Source organism: Crinia signifera, chromosome 2 (assembly GCF_055691185.1).
Source record: "Crinia signifera chromosome 2, ASM5569118v1, whole genome shotgun sequence".
NCBI classification, from domain to species: Eukaryota; Metazoa; Chordata; class Amphibia; order Anura; family Myobatrachidae; genus Crinia; species Crinia signifera.
The window spans coordinates 342,674,876-342,691,227 of record NC_139218.1 but is presented as its reverse complement, the minus strand read 5'-3'; the positions used below and the strand labels follow the sequence as shown (position 1 = coordinate 342,691,227).

Here is a 16,352-nt window from a genome sequence, read left to right as displayed (position 1 = left end):
CCTTCGGCCTCCACAAAACGGGCGGGCGGCCTCACAACACGCCTGGGGCGTCTGGCAGCAGCACGGGGCATAGTACTATTTCAGGTAGGACAATTGTACTCACAATTCACCACAGTTTGTGTATTGAAACAGTCGACGGAGGAGACACAGATGTGTTCACACAGAATTTTCCAGGAGAAGAGGGAGACTCCTCCCCTCTCCTGCTGTATTAACCTAATGCTAACAAACCCAGAGCCCTAGCCATTGGCTGACCATGTCACATGCTAAGTCTTGGTCCCACCCAGCTATTCAGTTTAAGTCACTTCATGTCTATCCTAGCCACTGCGTTGTTTAAATATTTAAAATAAATATTAATAACAGTGGTGTCGCAATGGGGGTGTGGGCCACTCCCGATGTCAGCTATGTAGGGGTGACACCAAAATGCCTGCTCAATTATTGCAGCACTGATATGCTTCATTCAACACCCAGCTCCTGTCACAGTGCAGGTGCCGATGCTGCAAACAAACTGCCTCCATGGGTAGTCCGGGACCCCTGGAGTGACAAAAAAAGAGGCCAGGGCCACACCCCCAACACAAATTCGCACCCTCCCCACAAAGTCACACCCTCTTTTACATCACCACACATACATAGGTATGAACATGGATTTTCCCCTAAACACGTAGGGCTGTATTCAAAGCCTTCGCCGAGGGGGTTTGTACGGTGAGGATGGGTTTTCCTTGCCAAAAACAAGCCATCCTCGCTGTCCCCTCACCATATTCAATATTGGGGCCAAATCCTCACGTGAGAGGACACCGCATTTTTTGTGGTGAGCCTCACCGTTTTAATGGCCACACTCGCCATTTCCACCTCGCCTCAGGGTGAAAATGGCGAGTGTGGCCATTAAACCGGCGGGGCTCGCCACAAGATGCGGTCCAGGCGAGGTGGAAACAGTGAGTGAAGAAGAGTGAGTTGAATACACTGATGGGGAGCTATTGGCACTTCTCGCCATCGTTAGTTTGCAGTCAGGGCATTGAATATACCCCGTAGTGTCACTCAAGTAAGTGACACTGCCACGTCTGATGCATTACATGTAACACAGACACATTGTACACAGGGCCGCCAAGAGAAATCCTGGGCCCCGGTACAAGAACTTCCTGGGGCCCCCATGGACGGAGCTCCCCGCACACTCTGCGCACCCGTTGTTACGCCACTGCTTCCAAGGTGGATACACATACAAAAATTTACACTGTAATGCCTATTACACATGTCACACACCCATTACATATTATACCACATGCCATAATGCTCATTACACGTTATGCCACACACCGTAATGCTCATTGAATATTAGGGGGTTAACATGCTCCTTGCCATGGGATTATCCTGCTCTGCCAGGGGTTAACATGCTCTGCCCAGAGTTACATGCTCTGCCAGGGGTTAACAGGCTCAGCCAGGGGTTAACATTCTCTGCCAGGGAATTACCTGCTCTGCCAGGGGTTACATGCTTTGCCAGGGGTTAACATGCTCGTTGTCATGGAGTTACAGTACATGCTCTGCCAGGGGTTACATGCTGACTTCGAGGGTTAGATCTCAGCCCCAGCAGCATGCAGGGAGGCAGCAGACACAGAGCAACCAGCCACCCACCTTCCACCTTGGAACACAGTGACCTGGACATGGATGGGGAACCAGGTCTGGGACTGCTGGGCTGGAGACATGGCACTGGCACCTGCTACTGCTTATGGCGGCTGGGATGGGGAGCAGGGCGGGATGGATTCTGTGGAGTGGGTGGTACTCCCGCGGGAGGTGGCCTCTCTGACCCAGCTCCTCCTGGCACCCAGGGACTACCTACCCTAAGTATCCTCCTGTTGTCGAGCCACGGTAAACTCCAAAGTCACGTGGCTAGCTTTCAGCAGGCCCTGGAGTTGGAGAGCGGAACAACGCTCAGAAGAACCTCTGTGATGCTGCAGCCGTCCCACGCCAGCCCAGGTCTGCCCACATCCGTACTCCCATATATATATATATATATATATATATATATATTCTGATTCTCCGGCACTCTGGACCCCTCCCTGGACAACTTGCTGGGGTGCCTTCCTCTGGGAGAACTAGTCCCTTACAGATAGCGGGCTGGTGGGGCGGCACTCACAGACTGCACATTAGGACTTGAAATGGTGTAACAAGTGCATTTAATGATAATGTTTCGCGGAGCTAGTCTCCTTCATCAGATCACTGGCAGAGTGATAAAAACAATAATAAATAGGGACACTTACCAATCCATGCCGGGTGCGCCGCGGTCCCGTATGCGCCATCCGCCTCCGTCGAGCGCCTGTCACGCAGACTTCCGGCAGTTGGAGGCAACCGCCTCCAACACCTCACTTCTGCCGGAAGTCTGCATGACAGGCGCTGGACGGAGATGGAGGCGGATGGCGCAGACGGGACCGCGGTGTACCCTGCATGGATTGGTAAGTGTCCCTATTTATTCTTGTTTCAAGTCCTAATGTGCAGTCTGTGAGTGCCGCCGCCCCACCAGCCCGCTATATATATATCTCTATACATACCCTCCAACTGTACCGAATGTGCCGGTACAGTACCGTTTTTTAACAGTATGTACTGGCAAATATAAATAGTACCGAATGTACCGATTTTTTTTAAATTTCAGCTGGCGTCAGTCACTCGCTTAAATGTTCCTCCTCAGTCCTGGCTTCCGGGCCCCTGCTCCGTGTGCTGCCTGTGCGCAGATGTAGATGAAAGTTTACCCTGACTGGCAGGGCTGTCAGAATAGTCATGTCTGATTGGCTGCAATATCACCTGACTGGTCTCTGATTGGAGAGGCTGTCTGGAGGCGCAGGGTGATTGGCTAGACTGACGGTGTAGCGTGTGATTTCGCAGCGTCAGTGTCACTGTCGTGCGAGGCGCTGTTTGAATGAGATTGGGAGAAAGCTGCTGCTAGGCGAGCTGTTTGTGCGCCTCTAACACGAACCATGCCCGAGTACTCAGATATCGTAGACCCATAGCTATTGGTCCATTCGGTGCACTTCACATCATTTACGTGGGGTGTACTAGTTGTGTGTGGCAGCAATGGCCGTGTCTCACTGAGGTTATCTGTGACCGTGCTGCACGTCACTGGCTACAAGTGGCTGTGTTACGCTGCGAAAAGTCAGTGTACCATAATGGGGTTTACATGATACTGGGCAGCAATATGTATAGATCAGTGGGTTTTTTTAGCAGAAATGTGTATAGATCACCCAGCAAGTTACATCCCTCTTTTAATAGACTGCAAGTTTTGCCAGACTGCTGGCAGACCCCCTCCTCTTCTCCTGCATACATATTTAAATAAATATATATAAAAAAATGCCCAGTTTCCATTTCTGCCCTAAAAATGTTGGAGGGTATATATATATATATATATATATATAATATATATATAATATATTATATATATAATATATATATATATAATATATATTATATATATATATATATATATATATTATATATATATATATAATATATATTATATATATATAATATATATATTATATATATATATATATATATATATATATATATATATATATATATATATATATATAGTGTGTAAAATATTAATATTATATATTCAGCTATTAAGCCAGCCCAGGCAGAGGAGACAAATGCACTTACAATTAGCAGCTTATAGCTCCTCCGGGCCGGCTCCACTGCATCTTTCCCTTCCTGGTGCTGACTCCCATTAATCCCACAACAACAAGCAGGCTGCAGCATCCGGTCACACACACAGGAGACCTGTAAGATGATGTAATCATCATCTCACGAGAGTCTCTACACGGAAGCTCCGCAGCGGTGTAGCGCTGCGCCTGCATGCTGACGGCACACACTAACTAAAGTGAAGTGAGTCAGACACAGTAAGCACCCGCTCGCCAAGCCTCTCTGGCTTTGATCTTCTGCCGCCCGCGCTCCCACTACACAGAATCGCGCTGCGCAGCGGCAGCCGCTTCTAAAATAACTAAAAAAAAAAAAAAAGTGTTTTTTTTGTGTGTCTTCGGACCCGGGCCCCCTGATAGGCCCGGGCCCAGGTAAAATGTACCCGCCCCCCTCCCCTCTCGGCGGCCATGATTGTACACACCTCATATGTGTTGAGGACGTTACTGGTGACAGCAAATATAGGCTGGATATTGGTTTCTGAGAGGATCTGGGCGAGATGTCCCACCGATGGATAATCCTGAAAAAGAGACAGCAGTATTTGGTATTTCTCCCAAATTACTAGAGCTTGCCTATAAACCCCCTGCATTATGACATTGCATGTTTTCTGACAGATATGGAAATGTTCTGTGGTACACCTGTCATTGTACAAAGCAAAGAAGGTGATCATTCAAAATAGTTTCCATATTTGGTGCATCCAAGCAGAGAACACATCTATCAATGCTATCATGTAAAAGATTCCCTAAAGGTGCCCATACGGAATCGGTACATCTATCAGAATGAACTTAGGTCTACAGTCATTAGGTCGACCCCACTAGGTCGACTGGCAGGAAGGTCGACCTGACTTAAGGTCGAAATGGGCCAAGGTCGACATGACTTAAGGTCGAATTTGCATAAAGGTCGACATGAGGAAGGTCGACTGGTCATAAGGTCGACATCGGTTTTTCACTGTTTTTTTATCTGAATGTTGACACAGTCGACATGGACACAGTTGGCAATGAGAATCGGACCCTCGCATCGCTCACTTCGCTCGCAATGCTTCGGGCATGGTGGCTCGCTCAGCTTTAATAACCTCCTCCTCGCCCTAGTGGATGGTAGGGCATGAAATACCGCCTGTCGGCACATGTTGGCTCAAAAAACAGTGAAAAACCCCATGTCGACCTTATGACCAGTCGACCTTCCTTATGTCGACCTTTATGTAAATTCAACCTTAAGTAATGTCGACATTGGCCCATGTCGACCTTAAGTCAGGTCGACCTTCCTGCCAGTCGACCTAGTGGGGTCGACCTAATGACTGTAGACCTAAGTTAATTCGATGACCGCTTCCCGCCCATACATGTTACAATAATTGTATACAATATTGTATACAATATCGCATCTCATCGCATTGCATAGGTTTTGCAATCCAATGAGATGAGATGAGATCTAGTACAAAAAGTATGTGCAGCACATACCTGTTGTTCTAGATCACATCTCATCTCATCGCAAAACCGAGATGCAATGAGATGCGATATTGTATACAATATTGTATACAATAATTGTAACGTGTATGGGCACCTTAAGAGGCATTTCTAGGGTATGTAGGAAGGGGAGAAGGCAGTAGATATGGAGAGTTCTGCTGCATTCTCACAGTGTTCATTCACAAAAGCTGCCATTCCAGAGCTTGGACTGGCGGCTAGTTCCATCTTCAGATGGCAGTAGCCATTGTGACCTATGAGCTACATTTTTGGGGGGGAGATGGATGCAAACAAAAAAATATAGAATTTAAGATCTGGAACTGTCCCTTAAAATCACTGACTAGTCAACTATGCTACACATGTCATGTCCTTATTATATAAGCTCTCTCAGTTACTGTGCTTCATCCTCATGTTTGACCCCGCCCTAGCTCTACCCATGCCACCAGTGTTCTTGTATTTTAACGCCATGTCCCATTCTGTAACACTGTTAGTGGATGATCGCCCTCACAATGTGCGCAGGCTCATCTGGTATTGGATGGCTGCCCTCTCTTTGATTGAAAGATACAGGAGGGTATTCAATCCCGGATACCGATAGTCAGAACTTCCCAGGCGGTTTTCGACGTATCCCACACTAGCTCGACAGTCGGAAATCAATTTTCCAGCTGTCTAGTGTCGGAAAGTCTGTGGATAGTTATAAATGCTGCCGTTTTGTCGAATAATGGCTGCGGATTCTACAATTCACGTCCATTTCCAAATACAGACTCGTCTCCATAGGGAGGTGGGTCTTTAGCAGGCGAGTCCTGGTCGGGATGAAAAATTGAAGGCATCTAGTTAGATGCGCGAAGATAGCCGACAGCGTCTAGATCGACTGTGATGAGAGTTAGATGCAAGCAGTAGATCGATGGATGCGAGGTCAACATTCACCGCGTCAACACAAATCTTTTTTTGGTGCAGCCCAACTTGGTTCATACTTTACTATCCAGGTGGACATAGAGTTAGATTATAATAGCATCCCGTGCCCCCTTCAGTGGAGCAATTAAAAGGTCTGCAGCACCAGTCAACAGGAGACCCTATGCCAGTAAGCAGGAGACCCAGCACCGGTGAGGAGACCTGCCACTGCAGGCGCTGGTAAATCAGGAGACCCGGCGCTGCCATTGCCGATGAGAAGACCTGCCACTGCCGGAGGTACACATCACCACTTGTACTGAGGGGGAGAGAGAGACAGACTAAAATTGCTCGTTACCAAGGGGGACTAAAATTGCTCGTTACCAAGGGGGACTAAAATTGCTCGTTACCAAGGGGGACTAAAATAGCTCATTGCCAAGGGGGACTAAATAGCTTGTTGCCAAGGGGGACTAAGTAGCTTGTTGTCAAGGGGGACTAAAAAGCTTGTTGCCAAGGGGAACTAAAAAGCTTGTTGCCAAGGGGGACTGCAGCCTGCATCTCATGCCCGCTCTCCGCCCTCCCCCGCCCGCTCCCTGCTCTGCCCAGCTGAGCTGCCCTGTCCAACCCTTATATTAATTAAGTCTTCCGCTGGACCGCTAGCCAATAGGCGCTCGCAGTCCAGCAGCCATTATTGCTGCTTCTGATTGGCTGCTGGACCGCAAGCGCCTATTGGCTAGCGGTCTCAGTACTGGTCTCTAGATAACATAAAAGCTGATGTTACTCACATACATATTGCTGAGAGAATACTCTCCATTCTCATTTAAGTGACAGTGCCCATCAGTGGGAAGGTATATTCCTGCTAGCTTTCCATCCCCTGCCATATGAAAGACATCATCGGAGGCAAACACCAAGAGACGTGTGACATTTCTCCAGCCAATGCGGTCCTGCGTAAGAGATTCCATGGATGGAAAATGTGATCAGATGAGTCAAGCACAAATAAAGCACAAATAAAAAAATATGCATATACATGTTTCAACATGATAAAGTCACATAAACTACTTGCCTACTTTTGATAACTAGATTCAGGGATATTATAGTTGGCAGTAGAATTTTTCACAGTGCCCTATTAAGGGGGCGTGTCAGGCTCCACCCAAATGGCGTGGCTAGTTCCATATATGGGCTTGTTGCTAGATATTTCTAGATAACATTAGTAACTACTATTGATAATAACAGTGCTGTCTGCAATATTGGATTATTATTTTTTTGCAATTATTTGCTATGAAATTTAGCAAAGCGAAAACCGATTGTGAGAAGGGCGCTGGATTCCTGTTCTTCCACTCAGAGTACCTTCAGAATTAGTCCGTGGGAATGATAAAAGCAAAAAGACGTATATTATAAAACGGTCAAGTTTGCTATGTACATATAATGTGATGGTGGGAAAACATGTACAGTGAATGGATTCCCAGGTGATTTTTTCGTACCATTACTCACTCGAAAGTGATACGTGTACCCACATATAAGGGTTTCTTTTAGTTTGGTCACCTCCGTGTAAATGTAGCGGAAAATCAATCAGAGATGCGTACCGTACTCACATGTACGCACTTGGTTATCCTCTTTTAAAGGTATCTTTATGGTCCAATATGCAAGGGCCAAACACTGAATGGTATTTCCTCCAATCCACCCCAGTGTACAAGAAAAAAGGGGAATAAGGATTGATCTCAGTATGGGTGTTTATTTAGGGATAAGTGCACATTAAAAACAGCCTGTATCATAATGTTGGAAAAAGCAAAGGAACTGTACCTGAGGGAGCGGTGTATGGCCACCCACCGCTGACCAGGCAGTCCAAGGATACAGGTAGATAGTGGCACAATCCCTCTCCACCTCCAAGGTGAGTACGGTACGCATCTCTGATTGATTTTCCGGCACATTTACACGGAGGTGACCCAACTAAAAGAAACCCTTATATGTGGGTACACGTATCACTTTCGAGTGAGTAACGGTACGAATAAATCACCTGGGAATCCATTCACTGTACATGTTTTCCCACCATCACATTATATGTACATAGCAAACTTGACCGTTTTATAATATACGTCTTTTTGCTTTTATCATTCCCACGGACTAATTCTGAGGGTACTCTGAGTGGAAGAACAGGAATCCAGCGCCCTTCTCACAATCGGTTTTCGCTTTGCCACATATCCCTTACTGGAGGACTACGGTGATCCTCCTTTTTCCACGTTAGGCAGCAGGATTAAGGCTTTGCGCCTTGGGACTATTTATTTCCTTGTATCAATTGCTATGAAATTTAGTTTCTTCTCTCAGCACAACATATATGATAATGAATGTGATGTCTATGCAATAATTATTTTCCCCAAAAAGGGTAACAACTTCATAAGGTGGGTTCGAACAAAGCCGGTGAGATTTCTAGACTCTTCAGGGAGGGGATAGGGTCGCTAGGTCTACACCACTAGGTAGATATTCATGAAGGTCGACATGCAGTAAGGTCGACATGCAGTAAGGTCGACATGATTGTTAGGTTGACATGGGGAAGGTTGACAGTCAAGACGGTTGACATGGGATTTTTTACCCTTCTTTTGAGTCGACAGGTGGTATTTCATGCCCTCTTCACTCTTCATCCATGTCAACCTTCCTGCACGTCGACCTTCAGTGATGTCGATCTTCATGCATGTTGACCTAGTGGTGTTGCCCTAATGCTTGTCAACCTAGTTGCTGTCTGTCCAATGATCCATACCCTCAGGGAGAGAGGGATATGTCTCCATTTCAGAGAATCTCCTGCAGAATGCAGGAGAGTAGGCAACTATGGCTACTTGCAAAATATACTAACTGCTTCACAGTCACTGAGAATACTGGAAGTTACTGCAGATAAGAAACAGCACCAACTACATTGTGGCTTTTATCACCTATTTTTATTTACATAGTTATTAACATTGTGTCTGGTTCAGGTCCCACAGTAGTAGCGGCACATGTCACAAACTACTGAAGTTCAGAACTTTGTGCATGTGTGTGGATCATAGGATAGACCAGTGATGGCTAACCTTGACACTCCAGCTGTTGTTGAACTACACATCCCATCATGCCTTGCATCAGTCTTCACATGGCCAAATAGCAAAACTGTAGCAGGGCATGCTGGAATGTGTAGTTCAACAACATCTAGAGTGTCAAGGTTAGCCATCACTGGGATAGACCATGTGAATAGAAGTAAAGAACAAACTCTGGGCCTGATTCTACATCATTCGGAAGGGCCCCGTTCCGATGGTGAGGGTCTCTGTATGCGTGTATTTGCACATGTGCAGACCCCCGGAGCAAACCGCTTCAGCAAGTTTCACACTCACAGAGCCATTCGCTCCAGGCGGGATGGATCAGGGGAACGCCCAATATTTTATGGTCATCCGCATGGGCGTTCCGGTGCTTTCTTGCAAAGTTCCAGAATGCTGTATCTCTCATGTGATATATCATGTGTAAGGATGCCAGGTTACTATAGTAACCCTGGGAGTTGGAGGACTGGATCCTAGCCTCCGGAATTCCGCAGCCCCGCAAAGGATCAAGGGACTTGTAGTATCATCGCTGTATAGGATTCAGCTGTGCTGCAGAGCATCGGATTGGATGATAGTTATTTTCTGTATCCATAACCTGTGAGGAGTTTTCTACACCTTCACAAAGTCCCCAGAGGAGGTAGGAAATGCATTGGTGATACTTGCAGCTACTACAGACAGATGGTGGGGAGACCAGACGACTGAGTGATTATACCATCAGAAGGAGTTTGGATGGAGTGTCCGGGACTCTATTTACTCACCCATGGTTATATACAGTATTACTGTTTGGCCACAGTTCTAGGCCCATCTGGTACCACCATTTAAGCTGGCATCATTTGGATTCATTTTTATGAAGTGTTTTTTTAAAAGGCTGTACTTCACTATGACTTCATTATGTACTTTACTATGACTTCACTATGTACTTTACTATGACTTCACTATGTACTTCACTATGACTTCACTATGTACTTTACTATGACTTCATATGTAATTCAGTATGTGTGATAGGTCGACGGTGAGGGTAGAATAGGATTACCTTGGTCGCTGGATACTCTCGGTTCCACACAGATTTTTCACCGCGTCGGTTGTAGGGAACACACCTCCGTAGGAACTCAAGCAAGGCGTTCAGCAGGTACAACTACTTACGTTTTATTTAGTGCAAAGGGTGAATAAACAATTGTCATACACGTAGAAACGTCTGTAAACGGCCTGAACAGTTTAGCACTGCAATACTGATCTTTTTTTTTTTTTTTAATTGAGTCTTTATTTTTCATTTTACAAAAAACATAAAAATATAAAAAAATAGACAAGACAGTACAAAATACAATACAAGGCAGACATTATACGGAGGTGAAAAAATCTGGGATAATAGTTACAAAAAGAAAAAGGAAAAATTTAAACAATGACAGCAGATACAGGAGGACATGTACAAAAACTGAAAATGACACCTGGTGTCGAACGACTATTGCAATTTTTGGATACTGAACCCTAGGAGATATGATGTTGAAGAGTTACTCGAGGGAGGCTATGAGGCTTACTAAGACAGAGGTTAGTAGTTCTGGCTATAGACAAAGTAGTGCGCATGTATTTAAAGAAACCGGAAAGTTATAGTAATAAAAAGTAACTAGGTGAAAAAAGAGGGGCTAACGACGTGTACACGTGACTTCTAAGGAATTTTTATAAACCACAATTACGAGTAGAGTCAAGAAAAGTGCGTGAGTGCAAAAAGTGCAATATGCTAATATGCCTGGAATTCCGACACAACTTTATATATCCCCTTACTCAGCCAGGGTATACAAAACAAAACAAAAAAGAAGAAGAAGTTGTGTTGTTACTTAAGGTACTACGTGACCAGGGTCTAAGACCCGTTTGGAGCCCAATTGGGGCACAATATGTGCACATGTATTTAATTTACATGAATCCAGACTAAATATTCAAAACCTAATATATTAACAAGTGCTACTATATGAAGAAGAACGGTAAACCCTTCACATGTGAGGCCAAAAATAGAGAAATTAAGCTATAAAAAAAACTTGCTAAAATAGGTTTGCGTGAATCTATCCTGTGAATTGGTAAAAAACAGAGCTATGCCAGGGTTGCCAGATAGAGAAGAATTTTGTACTACGCCCTGTAGAGGCATAATGGAATTTCTCATGTTCGAATGTCGCATTCACCAAGTTGAGCCATTCGTTAAAAGGCGGCCCATTTTTTGACATCCAATAGCGGGCTATAACTACTTTTGCGATTGCAGTAAGATGCAGGAGAAGAAGACTCAAGTCGCTAGTCATTACGCCCTCCTCCCATAACCCCATGAGCAGGTTAATGTCAGTAAGATTGGCCTGTGCCACTCCCAGCCCGGAGAGTACCTGGCAGACCCTTTTCCAAAATTGGTCTACTTTGCCACACGTCCTAATTAAATGCCAAAATGTTGCCCCATTTTCGCCACATTTTGGACAAGTATCAGCCCCAGATCCATTCATCTTTCTTAATCGAGCTGGAGTCAAATAAGTTCGATGTAAAATATTGAACTGAACTTGTTGTACGCGTATGGAGTTTGTTGCCTTTTTTTGGACTGCTAGGGCCGCCTGCCAGTTACTCTCTTTAATCTCGGGAATATCTACCGCCCATTTGTGCATGAGCTGAATTAGCCCTTCGTCGGGGGCAATAACCGTTAAGTATTTATATAATTTTGAGACACCTTTACGTAAAGTAAGTTTTTTCAAGAAGACCTTGATAGGGGTCTCTGTTAACCATTGTTCCCTGTCCCCACCATATTTGGAGATCGCACTCCTCAGCTGTAAAAATCTAAAAAACATTGACTTTGGTAGGGCATACTCTGCCTGGAGCTGGGCAAAGGATTTGAAATTACTACCCTGAAATACTTTATCCAATGAGCTAATACCATATTGCGACCATAGCCTCCCCCCTTGCTGTCTAGTGATCTCCGAAGCTATGGGAAGAAGAAGGAACGATGATTCTGGATCCTGACCCACGTAGTTCTCCACTTCGCATACCCTTTTCCAAATTCTCACTGCTTGAGAGACTATAGGGGGATAGGATCTATTTAATGACCCTGCTAGAAGGATCTGCATCGGGGTAGCGTTTGGATCTATACACCTTATGAGCCTAATCAATTCGCAAGGCTGCTCGTCCGATTTCACCCACGTCCTCAGATGGAGTAGCTGGGCGGCGAAATAGTATCTCCTGAAGCTTGGGAGAGCCATACCCCCATTATCCCGATCTCTGCATAGAGTGGCAAGTTTAACTCTCGGGCGCCTGCCACCCCAAATAAATGAGGACACCACACTATCCAGACTTCTGAAGTATTCGTCCTTAATGTATATTGGGGAATGTTGAAACAAATACAATATTTTGGGCAGGATTACCATTTTAATTAAGTTCACCCTACCCTGCACCGTTAAAGGAAGCTTGGCCCAGCACTTAAACTTAGCCCTTGCCTCCTGTATCACTGGAGTTATATTATCTTTTAGGTAGTCCTGTGTTTCTACCGACACTCTAACCCCCAAATATTTAAAACCTGTGGTCTTTACCAATGGTACACCGAGCTCGCCGCCACCCAGAGCATCCTCTCCCACCACCATCAAGTGTGATTTACTCCAGTTAACGGTGAGCCCCGAGAGTTCACCGAAATGACCAAGTTGTTCAATCAAAATTGGGAGATCTCTATTTGGGTCAGCCGTGCCAACCAATAAATCGTCAGCGTAGAGAGAAACTAGATTGTATTTCAGGTCTCTTCCCACATCCTCACAGTGTAGCTTGGTTCTTAGCAAGCAGGCCAGGGGTTCTATTGCTACAGCGAAAATCAAGGGGGAAAGGGGACAGCCCTGCCGAGTCCCTCTAAACAAGGGAAATGACTGGGATGTAAACCCGTTTATTGAGACTCTGGCCCTAGGATTCTTATACATGAGTCTCAACCATCTGACAAAGCCGGGCCCAAACCCAAAAGCCTTCAGGGCGCCCCATAGGTAGCCCCACTCGACGGAGTCGAACGCCTTGTTCGCGTCGAATGAGGCCACCGCGGCGTTCAACCCCTTAGTCTTCATATGTTGAATGTAGGAGAAGACCCTCCTAACATTAATCGTAGTGGATTTTCCTCTCATGAATCCAGATTGGTCAGGGTGTATTATATCCTGGATCACAGTACCTAAGCGATTAGCCAAGACTTTGGCGATTATCTTCGCGTCAGTAGGCATGAGCGAGATGGGCCTGTATGAGTCCACGCTCATGGGGTCTTTACCCTTCTTTAAAATAAACACTATAGATGACTCCGCCATAGAGGGGGGAAGATCCTCCTCCATCATCACAGCATTACATAGGGCTGCCATACGGGGAATCAGGGCTTTGTCAAATTTTTGAAACATTTCCCCTGGCAGGCCGTCCAATCCTGGGGCCTTACCCAAGGGAAGAGAGTTAATTACACCCTCTACTTCTTCACTGGTAATTGGGGCATCTAAAAGGCTCTGGGCGTCCTGAGACAGTACAGGGAGTTGTAAGCCCATGAAGAATTGACTCAAGTCCTCCTCGCTGGATTTCTGGACTGATTGATAGACTTTTCCAAAGTGACTAACAAATTCTTCCACTATATCTGGGGTTGATGACAAAATTAGGCCTTGTTCAGTTCTGATACTAGCTATAATATTAGAGGGCTTATCCATCCTGAGCAGAAAGGCCATGAATTTGCCCGCCTTATCAGAGCCAGTATACCATTGGTGGGAGCCCACTTTGAGCCTACGATAGTTAACTTCCTGTAGATATTCTAGCCACTCTCTCTGTACCCCTTGCCATTCCACCCTGTCAGAGTCCAAATTGCTAGCCTGATAGACACTTTCTAATTCCAGTGTTCTTGCCTCCAGATCGCCTGCCTTTTTACGGTGGAGTCCCTTCAGAAATGAAATTTTTTTAATGAACACCCCCCTCAGGTAAGCCTTGAAGGCGTCCCAAATATTAATGCTGGATGATGAGCCATCATTAAGCTGAAAAAAAGATCGAATTTCCTCCTCAATCTCTGCCTGATCGAACTGACCGAGCCAGTAGGGCTGGAGCTTCCAATACCTGTACCCCACTGGCTCCGCCAGCTCGAGCCGCATGACCAGAGGGGAATGGTCCGAGATCCCGCGGGCCTTGTATTCAATTTGCGTAATCCTATTTAGTAAGGTGTCCGAAACAAAAATTAGATCGATCCTAGAGAATACCCCATGGGTGGCAGAGTAGCACGAGAATTGACGGGTTACCGGGTGCCGCAGTCTCCATGGATCCCTCCACCCTATCCCCTCTATAAATTCTGCGAACCTGCTCCCCCCTTTACTAACAACTCTATTAGATTTTCCCCATCTATCCATCAGGGGGGACACTATGTTATTAAAGTCTCCCAAACAGATCAGATGGTTAGTGGGAAAAGAAGTGGCAAACTCCACTGCAGCCCTCATAACGTCGTACGAGAAGGGGGGGGGGAATGTATACCACCATCAGGCTCACGTCCACATGGTTGATACTTGCGTCTAGGAAGATATATCTACCCCCTGGGTCAATCTTAGCTGTACGAGTTTCAAAGATTACTGATTTCTTAACTAAGATAGAGACCCCTCTGGACGCTGTTGAGCAGGGGGCATGAAAGACTGAACCCACCCACGGGCGTTTTAGTGAGAGCAATTTATCCCCACACAAGTAAGTCTCTTGGAGGCAGATGATATCGGCGTCCAGGGATTTACAATAATTTAAAACCAGTGAGCGTTTCACTTTGTTATTAAGACCTCTTACATTCCATGTTAGAAATTTAGTCATCCCCGCGGTACCTTAACCATATTTCCCATGAGTTAACCAAATAAACTCTCCTCCCATGCTTCCTCCCGACTCTCCTTCCTCCATCCAAATGGACTGCCTTGAGACACAACACATAACACATACAAGAAAAAAACATTACAGTAACCCCAACCCCCCACCCCCACCCTGTACAACCTAACACCCCTGGCGTACCTGGATCCCTACTCCCCCCCTTCTTCTATAGTCTACCCCAAACTAATATCTCTAGGGCTAATCAATTAATGGCCACCCATAGCGTGACCGACTCTCCCCTCTCTCATTTAAACAGGATGTTTTTCTTTTATTACCTTCCCCGCTGTTCCCCCCTCCCCCCCCCCCCCCCCCCACACACACAGGAAAAATCAGCAAAAATATCAAAAAATATCGAAAATACATCATGTAACCAGCAGACTGCTGCACCATAGGGCAGCGTGAAAAAATGGGGAAAAAAAAAAAAAAGAAGAAAAAGGAAGAAAATACATGGACATATGACTCTGTTAGTTGGCGAGCGGGCCCACCCCAGGGTAGGAACCGTCAAGCCAGCCCGCAGCATCGGCAGGAGTAAAGAAAAATTTAGTCGTTCCATTGACTTCAATCCTCAGTTTTGAAGGGTAAAGCATGGAATACTTTAAGTCGAGCTATCTGAGTCTTGCTTTAATGTCCCTGAATTTTGCACGATCACGTTGGATATCAATGGGAAAGTCCGGAAAGGCCGAAATTTTCTTGCCCATGTAGCCAAAGTCTGCCTTGTTCCTGGCAGATCGCAGGATACAGTCCCGATCTCTAAAGTTAAGAACTTTAGCTATTATTGTGCGCGGTGGTCCCCCTGGAGGGGCAGGACGGGACGGAACCCGATGGGCTCTTTCGATTGCAAATTGCGCGGAGAATACCTCTCTCCCGAATTCCTGCACTAGCCACGTCTCGAGAAATTTTTCAGGATTGCTTCCTTCAACCCTTTCTTCGAAGCCAATGAATCTTATATTGTTACGTCTGAGTCTCCCCTCAAAGTCCGACATTTTAAGTCGCATGTCTGAAAGTTGACCAGACATAGATTTAACTTGATTTTGAAGAGGAGCAATGGCGTCCTCTATTGATGAAACACGGTTCTCCACTTCTGTAACTCTCTCCCTAATTACTTGTGCGTCCTGCCGTAGCAGGGAGATATCGGCTTGAACTTTGTTGATCTGTATCATCAAATTAGATTCACAGGAATTTACTGCATCGAGAACTTGCTGTAATGAGACCTCCGTGGGCCGGGACTCGGTCGACCCTTTCGACGGGGTAGTCTGTGGGGTATTAATCTGGGAGCTGTTTGCTGCCTGAGTCTGGGACCGTGCATACTTTTCCAGACGGGCAGCAGCCGCAGTCTGGCCTGTTTTGCCCATTTTTTTAGATATTTTAACTCTTCCTCACCGCTGTTGTTATCCCCTTTATATTTGCCTTCCCCTCTCCCCACTTT

At 45.8% G+C, this 16,352-nt stretch overlaps 1 protein-coding gene across 2 annotated transcripts in view; it reads right to left on the bottom strand.

Moving 5' to 3' along the window:
• Nucleotides 1–16,352, bottom strand: part of ITGB7 (integrin subunit beta 7) — a 108,278-nt gene that overhangs the window by 33,912 nt on the left and 58,014 nt on the right. For both annotated transcript variants that reach the window (XM_083169604.1, XM_083169605.1), the window contains exons 7-8: nucleotides 6,806–6,964; nucleotides 4,103–4,198 (exon numbers count right to left, since the gene is read on the bottom strand). In XM_083169604.1, the coding sequence (XP_083025730.1) occupies nucleotides 4,103–4,198; nucleotides 6,806–6,964 (255 nt within the window). The remainder of the gene's footprint in view (nucleotides 1–4,102; nucleotides 4,199–6,805; nucleotides 6,965–16,352) is intronic.